This window comes from Oncorhynchus mykiss, chromosome 3 (assembly GCF_057628025.1).
Source record: "Oncorhynchus mykiss isolate SJ-2025 chromosome 3, ASM5762802v1, whole genome shotgun sequence".
Classification (NCBI taxonomy): domain Eukaryota; kingdom Metazoa; phylum Chordata; class Actinopteri; order Salmoniformes; family Salmonidae; genus Oncorhynchus; species Oncorhynchus mykiss.
The window spans coordinates 20,015,212-20,031,481 of record NC_143024.1 but is presented as its reverse complement, the minus strand read 5'-3'; the positions used below and the strand labels follow the sequence as shown (position 1 = coordinate 20,031,481).

At 47.2% G+C, this 16,270-nt stretch overlaps 2 protein-coding genes across 3 annotated transcripts in view; both read right to left on the bottom strand.

The window, feature by feature from the left end:
- Nucleotides 1-966: 966 nt before the first annotated feature.
- On the bottom strand, nt 967-5,196 carry LOC110520852 (farnesyl pyrophosphate synthase). Its single transcript, XM_021598291.3, has 10 exons — nt 4,980-5,196; nt 4,171-4,326; nt 3,881-4,021; nt 3,696-3,776; nt 3,371-3,493; nt 3,196-3,284; nt 2,975-3,047; nt 2,798-2,875; nt 2,576-2,710; nt 967-2,390 (listed from the first exon to the last, which is right to left on the bottom strand). Exons 1-10 carry the CDS (start codon nt 4,980-4,982, stop codon nt 2,196-2,198), a joined length of 1,074 nt encoding a protein of 357 aa, XP_021453966.2. The 5' UTR covers nt 4,983-5,196; the 3' UTR covers nt 967-2,195.
- Nucleotides 5,197-5,612: 416 nt separating this feature from the next.
- Nucleotides 5,613-16,270, bottom strand: part of LOC110520796 (protein ENTREP3) — a 45,236-nt gene continuing 34,578 nt past the window's right edge. The window contains exons 7-14 of one of the 2 annotated variants that reach the window (XM_036967901.2): nt 13,020-13,119; nt 12,779-12,851; nt 11,445-11,754; nt 11,015-11,349; nt 10,229-10,297; nt 9,955-10,136; nt 9,669-9,815; nt 5,613-9,580 (exon numbers count right to left, since the gene is read on the bottom strand). In XM_036967901.2, coding sequence (XP_036823796.2) covers nt 9,329-9,580; nt 9,669-9,815; nt 9,955-10,136; nt 10,229-10,297; nt 11,015-11,349; nt 11,445-11,754; nt 12,779-12,851; nt 13,020-13,119 — 1,468 coding nt within the window. In that variant the 3' untranslated portion in view covers nt 5,613-9,328. Of the gene's footprint in view, nt 9,581-9,668; nt 9,816-9,954; nt 10,137-10,228; nt 10,391-11,014; nt 11,350-11,444; nt 11,755-12,778; nt 12,852-13,019; nt 13,120-16,270 lie in introns of both variants that reach the window. The other variant, XM_090223945.1, reaches the window with a different exon arrangement.

The window sequence follows — 16,270 nt, the reverse complement described above, 5'->3', positions numbered from 1 at the left end:
CAGTGGAAATGGAAGGTAACATGGTAAAAGCACATGCTGTATAGTAACCTTGTCACACTGATCGATGAAGACTGTGTTTAATAAGGAAACAGGAACCGTGAAAAATAGACTCATTGTCTTTATGAATCATGATGGAAAGCCATACACAATGTTACTGCTCGCTGTACTATATTGTTTTCCACAAAAGGTCTGAATACTAAACCCATGTTGGTCACATTTCTTTATTAAAAGCAATACGATGCCATATTGTCAGCAGCAGGTAGATGTACAGTAGTAATTAGAAAGAGATGATTATACACAGAGGGAGATAGAGGTACAGTAGTAATTAGAAAGAGATGATTATACACAGAGTGAGATAGAGGTACAGTAGTAATTAGAAAGAGATGATTATACACAGAGGGAGATAGAGGTACAGTAGTAATTAGAAAGAGATGATTATACACAGAGTGAGATAGAGGTACAGTAGTAATTAGAAAGAGATGATTATACACAGAGGGAGATAGAGGTACAGTAGTAATTAGAAAGAGATGATTATACACAGAGGGAGATAGAGGTACAGTAGTAATTAGAAAGAGATGATTATACACAGAGTGAGATAGAGGTACAGTAGTAATTAGAAAGAGATGATTATACACAGAGTGAGATAGAGGTACAGTAGTAATTAGAAAGAGATGATTATACACAGAGGGAGATAGAGGTACAGTAGTAATTAGAAAGAGATGATTATACACAGAGTGAGATAGAGGTACAGTAGTAATTAGAAAGAGATGATTATACACAGAGTGAGATAGAGGTACAGTAGTAATTAGAAAGAGATGATTATACACAGAGGGAGATAGAGGTACAGTAGTAATTAGAAAGAGATGATTATACACAGAGTGAGATAGAGGTACAGTAGTAATTAGAAAGAGATGATTATACACAGAGTGAGATAGAGGTACAGTAGTAATTAGAAAGAGATGATTATACACAGAGGGAGATAGAGGTACAGTAGTAATTAGAAAGAGATGATTATACACAGAGTGAGATAGAGGTACAGTAGTAATTAGAAAGAGATGATTATACACAGAGTGAGATAGAGGTACAGTAGTAATTAGAAAGAGATGATTATACACAGAGGGAGATAGAGGTACAGTAGTAATTAGAAAGAGATGATTATACACAGAGGGAGATAGAGGTACAGTAGTAATTAGAAAGAGATGATTATACACAGAGGGAGATAGAGGTACAGTAGTAATTAGAAAGAGATGATTATACACAGAGGGAGATAGAGGTACAGTAGTAATTAGAAAGAGATGATTATACACAGAGGGAGATAGAGGTACAGTAGTAATTAGAAAGAGATGATTATACACAGAGTGAGATAGAGGTACAGTAGTAATTAGAAAGAGATGATTATACACAGAGGGAGATAGAGAAAACATAATACAAAGACAGAACATGGTGTGAGAGACAGCAGGATTGTTCCTTTCAGGCAGCTTCCTGCTCTAGTCCATTCACTCTGCCGGTAGAGACCAGAGCCCCCTGCCGGTAGAGACCAGAGCCCCCTGCCGGTAGAGACCAGAGCCCCCTGCCGGTAGAGACCAGAGCCCCAGGTTGTCATCCTGATTGATGTGATCATCAACCAATAATGATGTCATACCCTGCCGTCATCATCAAATCCACAGGATTCTAGAGCAGACAGTTCCTAACAGTGACATGATGTTATACTCACGTCATCATCAATGATGACATGGTATTCCCAGTTTGAGTAATCAGTTATTCTGTACATAATTGAAAATCATATTATGGAGAAGAAGAAAAAAGGGCACACAGGGGTCCTTGAAGACCAGGTTTAAGACTGACTGGCCTCAACCAGGTTCACTCGCAGTCCAAACTAAAGCCTTGTTCTATTTAGGTCCCTAGACCCTTAACCTAACCCAGGGCTCCCCAAACCTGTTCCTGGAGAGCTACCCTCCTGTAGGTTTCCACTCTTATTACAATCAGGTGCATTAGATTAGGGTTGGAGCGAAAACCTACAGGATGGTAGCTCTCCAGGACCAGGGTTGGAGAGCCCTGCCCTAGCCCTTAACCCCATGGTGTTCACTGAAGGGGTAGGAGCAAGGGACCGAAATGGAAGCAGCCACACCAACTAGCCCTCCTCAGTCCAGCTACAGTGCAACACACACTAAATAAAAACAGTCTCATCATAGTGTTCACTTGTTTCTCTTGTAGATTTTCTTGGCAAAGTTGAGGAAAACTGCGTGTGGAAGGTTTTGGGCGTGGCGCGCGATGAGTTTCTGTAAGCGCTGATAGCTGTCGTCTTCGTATTGGTGGTACAGGGTGGGCATCTGTAGGGTGTTGTACAGTGCTTTCACCTTCTCCACACTGTCATGCCGACCATAACATGACTGGAAGAGGACAATAAAAGTGAATTATTTCTCAGAGATATTCTAGTCAGAGCAGTTTACTGTATTGAGCTATGTAAAGAAGTGAATAAATGCATTCATTCCCTCAATCATCCATCCATCCATCATGGCTTAGGTGTGTTTACAGTTCAATGGTCAACTGTGACTGTTCATGGTTGACCTCTCACCTCCAGCTCTGCCCTTTGTTCCGGGGTCATGACCCCTAGAGCGGTCACCACCAGCCAGCCGCATTTGTTGTCCTGGATGTCTGTTCCAATCTTCCCTGTCACCGCCGGGTCGCCATAGCAATCCAGGTAGTCATCCTGGCAACAGAGAAACATTGTAAAACAATGCTGTTATGACATTGTTTGTGTGTGTGTGTCAGTCTTATATAATTACTGTGGTCTCACCTGTATCTGGAAGAACTCTCCCATCTCCAGTAAGATATGTTTGGCGTTGTTGTGTTCCTCTTCACTGTCGATGCCCGCCTGGGAATTATTCAGAAAGAGATACACCATTTGTATAAGTTAGAGTTTCTGCACCTTGTATAATGAGACTGACCAGACATTACAACACTAAACACTCACCATGTACATGGCTGCTGCCACAGGGAGGTAGAAGGAGTAGAAGGCAGTCTTGTACTTTACTATGGCCTTATATCTGACACACAGGGAGAGGGAGGGAGAAAGATTAAAGATTATACCCTTCCAGACCCCAACAATACACTCAACACCCCCCAAATCACCTGTACCTTGAATCTCCATATAACCCTCCATCGTTATATCCCACCCCTCTCCCTCTTACAAACCTCTCCATGGTGAAGCGGTTGAGGTCTATTTGACCAGGAGGAGCGGTCATCAGGTCCAGTGCCTGGCCCAGCTCGGTCTGGAAGGACGTCTGAAACACACAGGGACAGAGAAACAATAGTCAGCTACAGCACAAGAGTCAGCTGTGTAAGTATGTGTGTGTGTGTGATTGTGTACCTCAGTGAAGAGCTCCAATAGGTGTACATAGTAGGGCTGTGCCCTGCAGTGTCTGCGCAGTAGTCTGTAGATGGATCCCTCCAGGAGGAAGGAATCATTGATGGCATCCAGACCCACACTCTCCTGAGAAACAACAGCTATGTTACTGACTGAGCAAACCCTTTAAAGCCTAATACGTTAACAGGGACACATGGTGTTGTTGACAGGTGATGCAATATGGAAGTTGATGTAAGCTTACAGTTAATTTTGGGTAAACCATTTGGCTGACCATAATGCTTTTAGATTAGACTACAATTCTTGTGAGAGCGATAACAGTCAGTCTCACCCTCTTGTACCAGCAGGGCTGACCTCTCCGAGTCACTGAAGCATCCATGATGTCATCAGCTACCAAGAAGAACGCCTGGAGCTGAGAGAGAGAGGAGAGAGAAATAAAAAGTCAGCGTTAGTCATTTCACTGTGGTACCTCAGCAAAGTGCTAATTGAGGAAATAACTGAGTGCGTGTCTCTCACCAGCTCAATGCACCAGCCAACCAGCAGGGCCCGTCGAACAGCATCCTGGGTCAGCTCAGTGGGAGGAACAAGCTCCCTCAAAGAGCCAATCACAGACAGGCCTCTGTTTCTTTTTCCGCCAGGAGTGTTGTAATGCAACACCTAAGAGAAAGAAATAGAGATTAGTTGTATGGCATCTTTGCACATCTCAATTTCTCAAATCAAACCCTAGCACCTACCCCTAGACACTTCTCATAGATCTGAAGGAGAAATACTTTAAAAACTTCCTATGGTGTTCTCACAACCCCTACCTCTCGGAGTCTGTTGAGAGCGTCAGCGAGGACAGAGTCTGTGAGGTCCTGCTCTGTGAGCTCGGTCACCAGCTCCTCAAACTGGGCCTCAAACAGCTGTGGGTCTGACTGCGCCGCCCCCGAGTGGTGGGTCCCGTTGCTGCAACTACTGTCACCCTGAGAGCAGAGCACATTTCAGATTGTGAGGGAAAAGCAGGAGGGAGATAGAAAACAACAGCATTAGTTTCCAAAGCATCACATGTAAATAAAGGTCTGGTTTGTGCTTATCCCACCCAAAGAATGCTTATACAGAAACATAGTTCACAGTGTCAACAACTCTCAGTTTGTTAACTACCAGTACTGAGTTAGTTAGCTACATTGATATAGCCAACTAACTAAAACTGTAAGCTCATTGCACACACAAGCAGACAGGATGAACATCTTTACAGCAAACTGCACAACTACAGTAAATGACCGCTAGCAACATCCCAGCGGTGCTGTCAGCAGTAGCTTCGACAGTATGTTCTCTGCAGTAATGTGACGAATTTGAGGTGAAACTATAGCTCGAAAGACCCAGATAAACAAAGTCTAATAATAGAGATGACCCACTAACATTAGTAAAAATAGCACGTTACCTTGGCTAGAATACATCTAGCTAGCTAACGTTACCTAGCTACAGTAGACAGCGCTTAGTCTCCAGATAATAAACTTGTCTGGCTAGCCAATCACGACACAGAGCGATATCACGCCTGAACGTTAGATACCTTTCATAAATAGATAACTAAATAAGCAACTACACACTAGGTTGCAATATCTGCAGTCCTTCTTACCATTATTATCTTGTCCTTGCTCGTAGTGACAGTCTGTTTGGCAAATCCCTCTTCACTGGTGTCTCTTTACCTGTCAAATGGGAGAGTACGACGCACACAGAACTTGGGAATTCGGTGTATTGTAGTTTTTGACCGCGTTGGCGTTTATTTTATCGCATAGCTTCTGAACTAAACCTCCCGACAGCCTTCGCGAGTGATCGTAGGGCCGTGGGACCACAAGGCTTCATATGACATCGAGCCTTTTGATTCGATAACGCCATCGAACCAGGATGGCCTTTCGGGCTGACTAACCAATAGAAATCCGGAAGAGGGGGAGTTTAGATGGGGGGGGGACATGTCTGATGTTTCGAGAGTTTTGTGGTGAAAGGAACTGCCCACAAAATATGAACATTAACCCAATCATAAGTTAGAGGTTTAACCCAATCATGAGTTAGAGGTTTAACCCAATCATGAGTTAGAGGTTTAACCCAAGCATGAGTTAGAGGTTTAATAGTCTAATACATGAAACAATATATAATATGCAACATTAAATCTGTGGTTCCATAAGAATAGAATAAAATGGAATAGCGCATTTCTATAAAATGTTTAACCTAGCTACACATTTTGAACACATTACACACATGAACACTTTCATGTTGTGGATCATTTATTCAATATGTTGAAATACATTACTTGCATTAAAAGTTCTTGCATTAGAACATTTATGTATCATATTTGAAGAGAATAATATGTTTATTCAGTTAGGCTCTATCACTTCAAGCCATACAATTATACAATGTGCAAGATAGGAGGTAGAAATTATAGCAACAGTTTTAACACAGCTCAGTGCTTCTGTGTGTTTGAGTGTGTGTATGTGTGTGTGTGTGTGTTTGAGTGTGTGTGTGTGTGTGTGCGTGTGTTTGAGTGTGTGTGTGTGTGTGTGTGGTTGTGTGTCTGTGTGTGGGTGTACCTGTGTGTTGTGTTTAAATCAGTTACATACATAATTGTGTGTATATTCGCCATTGAGTGTATAACTCTTGTCCGACTGGGTTGAGGTTAGCCAACTTTCTATTCCAATCCAGACAGTATGTCCTCTAAGAATACTGCACGCTTTATGTTGTCCAACCTCCAGTATCAGACTATAATATCCAGATTCTCATAGTTCCCACTAAGTCTTGGTGGAACTACCATCCTGAATATCTGATCTCCAACATCTATACAAACGTATCTGTACATTTATTGCAAGAATCTCTTTAGTGCTTTGGGAATCCTACTGAGGTGTAATTGATCAGACATAATCGTTCAGCCAGAGCCAGACACAACACAGAGTTCATGGATGATAGTTAGTTAGAACCCAGTATATCTACGGCTCTGGGTTTAACAGCACAACATTGATCCATCCCCTTCACTATACATTAACACATTTCCAAAGGCTCAGAGCAACTAGGTTTTGGGTGCAAGAGAGAGAGAGAGAAAGGGAGAAAAGTAAGAAGCATTGCCAAAACATGCAGCTAAAGTCATTCTTAGGGGAAGGTTGGTTATTTTGTAGGATTTGATCCACAGGGAGGGAGGTTGTAGTATTTCAACAAGGCTCCTGTTTCATTTGGAGTACATTATGGGGGGTTGTACCATAACATATAAATCAAATCGCTATGTCCAAGGGCATCTCAGAGACAGGAAATGCAGAGTTTAGGAGTATGATGTCTTAGACCGGTGTAATAAGAGTCAGTTTTGAGTTTGGGGTAGATGGTGTGTCAGTTTTGAGTTTGGGGTAGATGGTGTGTTAGTTTTGAGTTTGGGGCAGATGGTGTGTGAGTTTTGAGTTTGGGGTAGATGGTGTGTCAGTTTTGAGTTTAGGTTAGGTTAGATGGTGTGTGAGTTTTGAGTTTGGGGTAGATGGTGTGTGAGTTTTGAGTTTGGGGCAGATGGTGTGTGAGTTTTGAGTTTGGGGCAGATGGTGTGTGAGTTTTGAGTTTAGGTTAGGTTAGATGGTGTGTGAGTTTTGAGTTTGGGGTAGATGGTGTGTCAGTTTTGAGTTTGGGGTAGATGGTGTGTGAGTTTTGAGTTTGGGGCAGATGGTGTGTGAGTTTTGAGTTTGGGGTAGATGGTGTGTGAGTTTTGAGTTTGGGGCAGATGGTGTGTGAGTTTTGAGTTTGGGGTAGATGGTGTGTGAGTTTTGAGTTTGGGTTAGGTTAGATGGTGTGTGAGTTTTGAGTTTGGGGTAGATGGTGTGTCAGTTTTGAGTTTGGGGTAGATGGTGTGTGAGTTTTGAGTTTGGGGCAGATGGTGTGTGAGTTTTGAGTTTGGGGTAGATGGTGTGTGAGTTTTGAGTTTGGGGCAGATGGTGTGTGAGTTTTGAGTTTGGGGTAGATGGTGTGTGAGTTTTGAGTTTGGGGCAGATGGTGTGTGAGTTTTGAGTTTGGGGTAGATGGTGTGTTAGTTTTGAGTTTGGGGTTGATGGTGTGTGAGTTTGGGGTTGATGGTGTGTGAGTTTTGAGTTTGGGGTAGATGGTGTGTGAGTTTTGAGTTTGGGGTTGATGGTGTGTGAGTTTTGAGTTTGGGGTAGATGGTGTGTGAGTTTTGAGTTTGGGGTAGATGGTGTGTTAGTTTTGAGTTTGGGGTAGATGGTGTGTGAGTTTTGAGTTTGGGGTTGATGGTGTGTGAGTTTTGAGTTTGGGGTAGATGGTGTGTGAGTTTTGAGTTTGGGGTAGATGGTGTGTGAGTTTTGAGTTTGGGGTAGATGGTGTGTGAGTTTTGAGTTTGGGGTTGATGGTGTGTTAGCTTTGAGTTTGGGGCAGATGGTGTGTGAGTTTGGGGTTGATGGTGTGTTAGCTTTGAGTTTGGGGTAGATGGTGTGTGAGTTTTGAGTTTGGGGTAGATGGTGTGTGAGTTTTGAGTTTGGGGTTGATGGTGTGTTAGCTTTGAGTTTGGGGCAGATGGTGTGTGAGTTTGGGGTTGATGGTGTGTTAGCTTTGAGTTTGGGGTAGATGGTGTGTGAGTTTTCAGTTTGGGGTAGATGGTGTGTGAGTTTTGAGTTTGGGGTTGATGGTGTGTTAGCTTTGAGTTTGGGGCAGATGGTGTGTGAGTTTTGAGTTTGGGGCAGATGGTGTGTGAGTTTTGAGTTTGGGGTTGATGGTGTGTGAGTTTTGAGTTTGGGGTAGATGGTGTGTGAGTTTTGAGTTTGGGGTTGATGGTGTGTTATTTTTGAGTTTGGGGTAGATGGTGTGTGAGTTTTGAGTTTGGGGTTGATGGTGTGTTATTTTTGAGTTTGGGGTAGATGGTGTGTGAGTTTTGAGTTTGGGGTAGATGGTGTGTGAGTTTTGAGTTTGGGGTAGATGGTGTGTTAGCTTTGAGTTTGAGGCACCTTTCTTCTGAAGGCAGATTGGAGATGGACTAGGTAAGGGGTGTTGATGATTACATGTTGATTTTACCTCAAGAAAATGAACCACAAAAAAAAAAGACTAAAATAATAACGATGTAAGTTTGTAAACATACGGCGACACTAGCAGGCCATTAAACTTTCACTGTCAGTGGGCAAAACGAGTGTACATTTTTCTGTACATTTTACAGTGTCATCAGGAGAAAAGGAAGGTTAACCATTTCACGAGTGGAAGACAAAAAGGTGAGTTCCGTGAACACTTAGTGAGTTTCGCTCCGGATGAAGAGCTGGACAAATGAACGTACATTTGAGTTTTGAAAAAGAGTGAGCAGTTTAATGAGTGTATGCGGTTCGTGTAAGAGTGATGTTCACAGCTCCAGAAAAGTGTTTACCTTAGACACAGATCTAGGATCAGCTTATGCTCCACTGATCCTAACCTTAACCATTAAGAGGAGAAACACTAAACTGACCATAGCTCAGAGTCTAGGGGAAACTTCATTATCCTACTCCTTCTCTCCATCCTCTCTACTCTTGAAGTTAGAGAGAGATCCCAGAGAGTTGGAGAGGACAGATAGAGTTGTTTTCAGTATGGCTAGGTGGAGGTTGAAGGTAGGAGGTTAGTTGAGAGGTCAAAGTTCAGGAAAGGAAGGCCAGGCGCAGGTGCAGAGGAGGGCTCCAAGGGGAAGGAGGAAGGGAAAGAGGTAGGATGCATGTTCAAAGTATTGGAACAAGGCTGTAGCAAAGGTCCAGTCGTTCCCTCCTCATAATGCTGACTCCCTCCATCGCCCATCAGGATATGTCAGTAGCCTGTTCCTTCATCCTTCCTCTCCCCTGTCTAACTCATCCTACCATCCTCCACCTCTCCTCCTCCCTTTGTATCTCTTCTTCATTAGACCATACCATGCCTCCACTCTCCTCTGTGTGGGTACACTTTCTGCCTCCTCTCCTTTTCCTCCCCCTCCCCTCCCATCTTTCCTCCCTCCTCCCCCTCTTACAGGGCTGACTCTGTGTACAGTGTCCCTGATGACCCGTGAGGGGGGTTGGCCGTCAGTAATCGCCATAGCGACGCAGAGGAGGAGGAGCTTAAGTCGCCGCAGCTGCGCAAGTGGATCCCCTCCGTCACAGGGGGTTGGTTGCTATGACGGCGGTTGTGGCGGCTGTCGCTATGGGAGTGGTGGTGACCACGGTGATGAGGGTATGGCGGGTGGGTTCCCTGGCTGGCCCCCCAGGAGTTACGTAACACCTTGAGACAGACAGACACTAGTGTGAGTGCGTGTGTCTGTATGTGAGTGTATTTACTGTATGTGTCTATATGTGTCAGTGTGTGTTACCTGCTCTAAAGGGAGATGGCCTGTCCCGTTGCCCTCCACCCCGCCTCTCCTTTTCTGACCCTGTCCCGTGTTCCCAGAATGCTCTGCGGCGGACGCCAGGTTCCGTTTGGAGCGCTGCAGGAAGCGAGCCACCAACCCCCTCGTCACCTGACAGGAAGAAAAGGAGAGAGGATGAGAAATGAGGACCTGGCATAATCTTTCTACATACAATATGTCCATTTGTAGATATAAGTATCTTTGCAGAGTTTATGGCTGCTGTTATTAGTCTTTTTCAGACATTACACACCTTGAGGTCCCCAAGAGAGCGGTTGCATTCTTTGGGCAGGTGCAAGGGAGAGTTGGCAGGGCCTTTGGAGAGGGGCAAGGTGCGCCCCATGGTGGCTGCCTTCACACTGCCCTTCCTGGGGAGGAGGGCTGAGGGGGGCACCAGAGAGGAGCGGGGTAGTAGGCATGCCTCGGAGGCCGGACCTGGGGAAGACAGACAGAAACTATAATCTGTAGTGTCTAACCCAAAGGTGGTCAACACTGCCTTCTCTAACCGCTAACCTTTAGATTCTCACCTGTGTCTGTAGAGGTCTGAGAGCCCTCCCTCACTCCTTTACTGCCCACTGAGCCACCACTGAAGTCAACTAGAGCAGAGAGGGAGGGAGAGAGCAGAGAGGGAGGGAGAGAGGAGAGAGTGAGGGGAGAAAGGAGAGAGGGAGGGGAGAGAAGAGAAGGAGCTGGGAGAAGAGAGAGAGGGTGGGAGAGTTGAGAAAGGGAGGAGAAGGAGGGAGATAGAGGAAGGGAGAGAGGAGAAAGGGAGGGAGGAGATAGGGAGGGGAGAGAGGAGAGATGGAGGGAGAGAGGAGAGAGTGAGGGAGGGAAAAGAGGAGAGAGTGAGGGGTCAGAGGAAAGAGAGGGAGAGGAGAGAAGAGAAAGGGATGGAGAGAGGAGAGAGGGAGGGAGAGAGAGAGGAGAGAGGGAGGGAGAGAGGAGAGAGGGAGGGAGAGAGGGAGGTCAGATGAAAGAGAGTGAAGGGAGAGAGGAGAAAGGGATGGAGAGAGGAGAGAGGGAGGGAGAGAGAGAGGAGAGAGGGAGGGAGAGAGAGGGAGGGAGGGAGAGAGAGAGGAGAGAGGGAGGGAGGGAGGGAGGGAAAAGAGGAGAGAGTGAGGGGTCAGAGGAAAGAGAGGGAGAGGAGAAAGGAAGGGAGAGAGGAGAGAGGGGGGAGAGAGAGGAGAGTGGGAGGGAGGGAAAAGAGGAGAGAGTAGTGTGTTATAGTGTGTTATATAGTGTGTTCATAGTATGAGTTGTAAATCACTAACACTGGATGTCTGTACATGTGTGTTGTGTGTGTGTGTACCCACCTGTATCAGCAGAAGAGCTGAGGCCAGGCTCGCTGTGTGACCTCACTAGGGGCAGAAGCCCGTCACTATCACCCCTCTCGCTCCTTCCGCCCTGACGACGCAGGTACAACGGCTGTAGGGGGAGGGGTACCCTGTTGCCCTGACCACCCTGCTGATTGACAGCTGAGGATGAGGAAGTGGGAGGAGCTGCTGAGGTGGAACCGCGTCGTAAAGGGGTGCAAGGTCCGACTCGTTTCTCTAGGATAGAGGAGCACTGGTGAGAGGTGGTGCCCCCTAGCAGCTCCAACTGGGAACAACTACTGGCCAACATAGCCTGTCGCCTCAACACTGGAGACCTGCAAAGAGGGGGGAGGGGGAGGGTTGTTCTCTTTTGAGAAGGAGCTGTAAGAAAGTGGCTGTGAACTGTGTGTGTGATTGTCCTTCTATTTACCTGTATGTAGCTGTAGCAGTGCTAGATGAGGAGCAGGAGTTGGACCTCTCTCCTCTGTAGCATCGCCTGGCCCTGGGGCCCACCAGGGGACTCTCTACCAGGGGACTCTCCGGGGGTTGGGGAGGGGGGCCACGGAAGCTCACATACTCCCCTCCTTCTCCCCCGTCTCCCCTCTCCACTCCCCCGGTGCTCCCTCTCTCCCCCCTAGCCCTCACCCCCACTCCCACGAGGCAGGAGTCCTCTGAAGGTGAGGAGTCGTCTGGGATGTCAATGATCTCCGACATCAACAGAGAACCACTGTCCATGGAGACTGGAGGGAGGGAGGGAGGGAGACGGTTCATTTACTTGTTTATATTAGGCTAAATGTATGAATTGGCAGTGTTGCCTGTTGAAGTTGGAAGTTTACATACACTTAGGTTGGAGTCATTAAAACTCGTTTTTCAACCTCTCCACAAATTTATGGTTATCAAACTATAGTTTTGGCAAGTCGGTTAGAACATCTACTTTGTTGCATGACATGACACAAGTCATTTTTACAGACAGATTATTTCACTTATAATTCACTGTATCATAATTCCAGTGGGTCAGAAGTTTACATAAACTAAGTAGACTGTGCCTTTAAACAACTTGGAAAATTCCAGAAAATTATGTCATGGCTTTAGAAGCTTCTCAATTGAAAGCCATGCATCCTCCGAAACACAACCCAACCAAGCCGCACTGCTTCTTAACACAGCGCGCATCCAACCCGGAAGCCAGCCGCACCAATGTGTCGGAGGAAACACCGTGCACCTGGCGACCTGGTTAGCGTGCACTGCGCCTGGCCTGCCACAGGAGTTGCTGGTGCATGATGAGACAAGGATATCCTTACCAGCCAAACCCTCCCTAACCCGGACGACGCTAGGCCAATTGTGCGTCGCCCCACGGACCTCCCGGTCGCGGCCGGCTGCGACAGAGCCTGGGCGCGAACCCAGAGTCTCTGGTGGCACAGCTAGCACTGCGATGCAGTGCCCTAGACCACTGCGTCACCCGTGAGGCCCCCTGTGGATGTATTTCAACCTTCAAACTCAGTGCCTCTTTGCTTGACGTCATGGGAAAATCAAAAGAAATCAGACAACACCTCAGATTTCTTTTTTTACTGGGATTAAATGTCAGGAACTGTGAAAAAACGAGTTTAAATGTATTTGGCTAAGGTGTATGTCAACTTCTGACTTCAACTGTAGGTAAAGAACCAGAGTAAATGGGCCCTTCATGGAAACTCTCCTTTCAATACCAGACTGGTAAAAACATGAATAACAGAGCTGAAGTGAACAGAATGTAGCATGTGTGACTCTGACCCTCTCCGCTGAAGGCAGTGGACGTGGCCCTCTCTCCAGACAGCTCATTCCCATGGCTGTCAAACACCGTGGCCTAAAGACAACCACACAGCACATGTGTTTAATAGACACACACACCCGCATGCACACACAAACAAACACACACAGAGACAATTGTCCTGTATTCCTGCTTAGCACGTTCTCTCTCTCTATTTCACACACACACACATACCAGCAAACATGTCCAGATTCCCCCACTGACCTGGCTAGCTGCTCTCTGTCCCATCACTAATTCGTAAGGAGGGGGACAGTCAGTGGGGTACAGAGGAACTGGACTCTCCATCGACCCGTTATAGGTGATACTGAGGACATATAGATACACAGACAAACAATGAAGACTGATTTTATTGTCTATTTACAAATGCCAGAGTGTGTGTGTAATAATAATATATATTTGTCCTGTTACACACAAGTGTTTACAGTTTTTTCCCCAATTGCTAACATGCATCGGTCAAAACTGAAGTCACATTGTCAAACCTCTTCACACAGTCAGCGACACAGAAATGTATTTGGACCAAACTGTGAATAATTGTTCATTGCATCACACAAAATGCATCAATGACCACATTCTCCAACATCCATGAACTCTTTTCTCATTCATACTCCACCACCTGTAAAACTATATACTTGCAGCACATGTTTTCAAATGCTAACACACTGTTTCCAAAATGTGTTAAACACATTCAAAACAGAATGATGGCAAATGCCGTGCATTTCTGCAGTAACCAGATTGAAACAGAAAAACTCAGCAGAATATTTAATAATTCCAAACACAGCTGATTGCAATTTCAGCTGAAAGCCGACCCAAGGGTCCTGTTTTTAGTCTCGCTACCAAACAGACAAAAGAGGACGGCTTCGGAATGATTTCGTTTGGAAACATGGATCAAGGAAGACAGGTTGGTGGGGAAAGAAGAGTGGCAGGGAGACAGGTTGGTGGGGAAAGAAGAGTGACAGGGAGAGGGAGACAGGTTGGTGGGGAAAGAAGAGTGGCAGGGAGACAGGTTGTTGGGGAAAGAAGAGTGGCAGGGAGACAGGTTGGTGGGGAAAGAAGAGTTGCAGGGAGACAGGTTGATGGGGAAAGAAGAGTGGCAGGGAGACAGGTTGGTGGGGAAAGAAGAGTGGCAGGGAGACAGGTTGGTGGGGAAAGAAGAGTGGCAGGGAGAGGGAGACAGGTTGGTGGGGAAAGAAGAATGGCAGGGAGACGGAGACAGGTTGGTGGGGAAAGAAGAATGGCAGGGAGAGGGAGACAGGTTGGTGGGGAAAGAAGAGTGGCAGGGAGAGGGAGACGGGTTGGTGGGGAAAGAAGAGTGGCAGGGAGAGGGAGACAGGTTGTTGGGGAAAGAAGAGTGACGGGTAGAGGGAGACAGGTTGGTGGGGAAAGAAGAATGGCAGGGAGAGGGAGACAGGTTGGTGGGGAAAGAAGAGTGACAGGGAGACAGGTTGGTGGGGAAAGAAGAGTGGCAGGGAGAGGGAGACAGGTTGGTGGGGAAATAAGAGTGGCAGGGAGACAGGTTGGTGGGGAAAGAAGAGTGGCAGGGAGAGGGAGACAGGTTGGTGGGGAAAGAAGAATGGCAGGGAGACGGAGACAGGTTGGTGGGGAAAGAAGAATGGCAGGGAGAGGGAGACAGGTTGGTGGGGAAAGAAGAGTGGCAGGGAGAGGGAGACGGGTTGGTGGGGAAAGAAGAGTGGCAGGGAGAGGGAGACAGGTTGTTGGGGAAAGAAGAGTGACGGGGAGAGGGAGACAGGTTGGTGGGGAAAGAAGAATGGCAGGGAGAGGGAGACAGGTTGGTGGGGAAAGAAGAGTGACAGGGAGAGGGAGACAGGTTGGTGGGGAAAGAAGAGTGGCAGGGAGACAGGTTGTTGGGGAAAGAAGAGTGGCAGGGAGACAGGTTGGTGGGGAAAGAAGAGTTGCAGGGGGAGGGAGACAGGTTGGTGGGGAAAGAAGAGTGGCAGGGAGACAGGTTGGTGGGGAAAGAAGAGTGGCAGGGAGACAGGTTGGTGGGGAAAGAAGAGTGGCAGGGAGAGGGAGACAGGTTGGTGGGGAAAGAAGAATGGCAGGGAGACGGAGACAGGTTGGTGGGGAAAGAAGAATGGCAGGGAGAGGGAGACAGGTTGGTGGGGAAAGAAGAGTGGCAGGGAGAGGGAGACGGGTTGGTGGGGAAAGAAGAGTGGCAGGGAGAGGGAGACAGGTTGTTGGGGAAAGAAGAGTGACGGGGAGAGGGAGACAGGTTGGTGGGGAAAGAAGAGTGGCAGGGAGACAGGTTGGTGGGGAAAGAAGAGTGACAGGGAGACAGGTTGGTGGGGAAAGAAGAGTGGCAGGGAGAGGGAGACAGGTTGGTGGGGAGAGAAGAGTGGCAGGGAGAGGGAGACAGGTTGGTGGGGAAAGAAGAGTGGCAGGGAGAGGGAGACAGGTTGGTGGGGAAAGAAGAGTGACGGGGAGACAGGTTGGTGGGGAATGAAGAGCGGCAGGGAGACAGGTTGGTGGGGAAAGAAGAGTGACGGGGAGACAGGTTGGTGGGGAATGAAGAGCGGCAGGGAGACAGGTTGGTGGGGAAAGAAGAGCGGCAGGGAGACAGGTTGGTGGGGAAAGAAGAGTGGCAGGGAGACAGGTTGGTGGGGAAAGAAGAGTGGCAGGGAGACAGGTTGGTGGGGAAAGAAGAGTGGCAGGGAGACAGGTTGGTGGGGAAAGAAGTGTGGCAGGGAGACAGGTTGGTGGGGAAAGAAGAGTGACGGGGAGAGGGAGACAGGTTGGTGGGGAAAGAAGAGCGGCAGGGAGACAGGTTGGTGGGGAAAGAAGAGTGGCAGGGAGACAGGTTGGTGGGGAAAGAAGAGTGGCAGGAAGACAGGTTGGTGGGGAAAGAAGAGTGGCAAGGAGAGGGAGACAGGTTGGTGGGGAAAGAAGAGTGGCAGGGAGAGGGAGACAGGTTGGTGGGGAAAGAAGAGTGGCAGGGAGACAGGTTGGTGGGGAAAGAAGAGTGGCAGGGAGAGGGAGACAGGTTGGTGGGGGACTATCACTATCACTTTTGGGAATGTGAATACGGTCAGCACAACGACAATGGCCAGAGTCCTGGCAGACTATCACTTTAGGGAATGTGAATACGGTCAGCACAACGACAATAGCCAGAGTCCTGGCAGACTATCACTTTAGGGAATGTGAATACGGTCAGCACAACGACAATGGCCAGAGTCCCAGAGGAACATTAAATAAGGAGGAAGCAGTTGTACCCTTTGAGAGAAACGGTGAACCTGTGAGAGAACTCCGGTATCAATATGTCCAGGTAAGATGTCTGTTCAATAAAAAATTTTATTTAACCTTTATTTAACCTTTATTTAACCAGGTAGGCCAGTTGAGAACAAGTTCTCATTTACAAGTGCGACCTGGCCAAGATAAAGCAAAGCAGTTTGACACATACAACAACACAGAGTTACACATGGGAGTAAACAATAAACAAG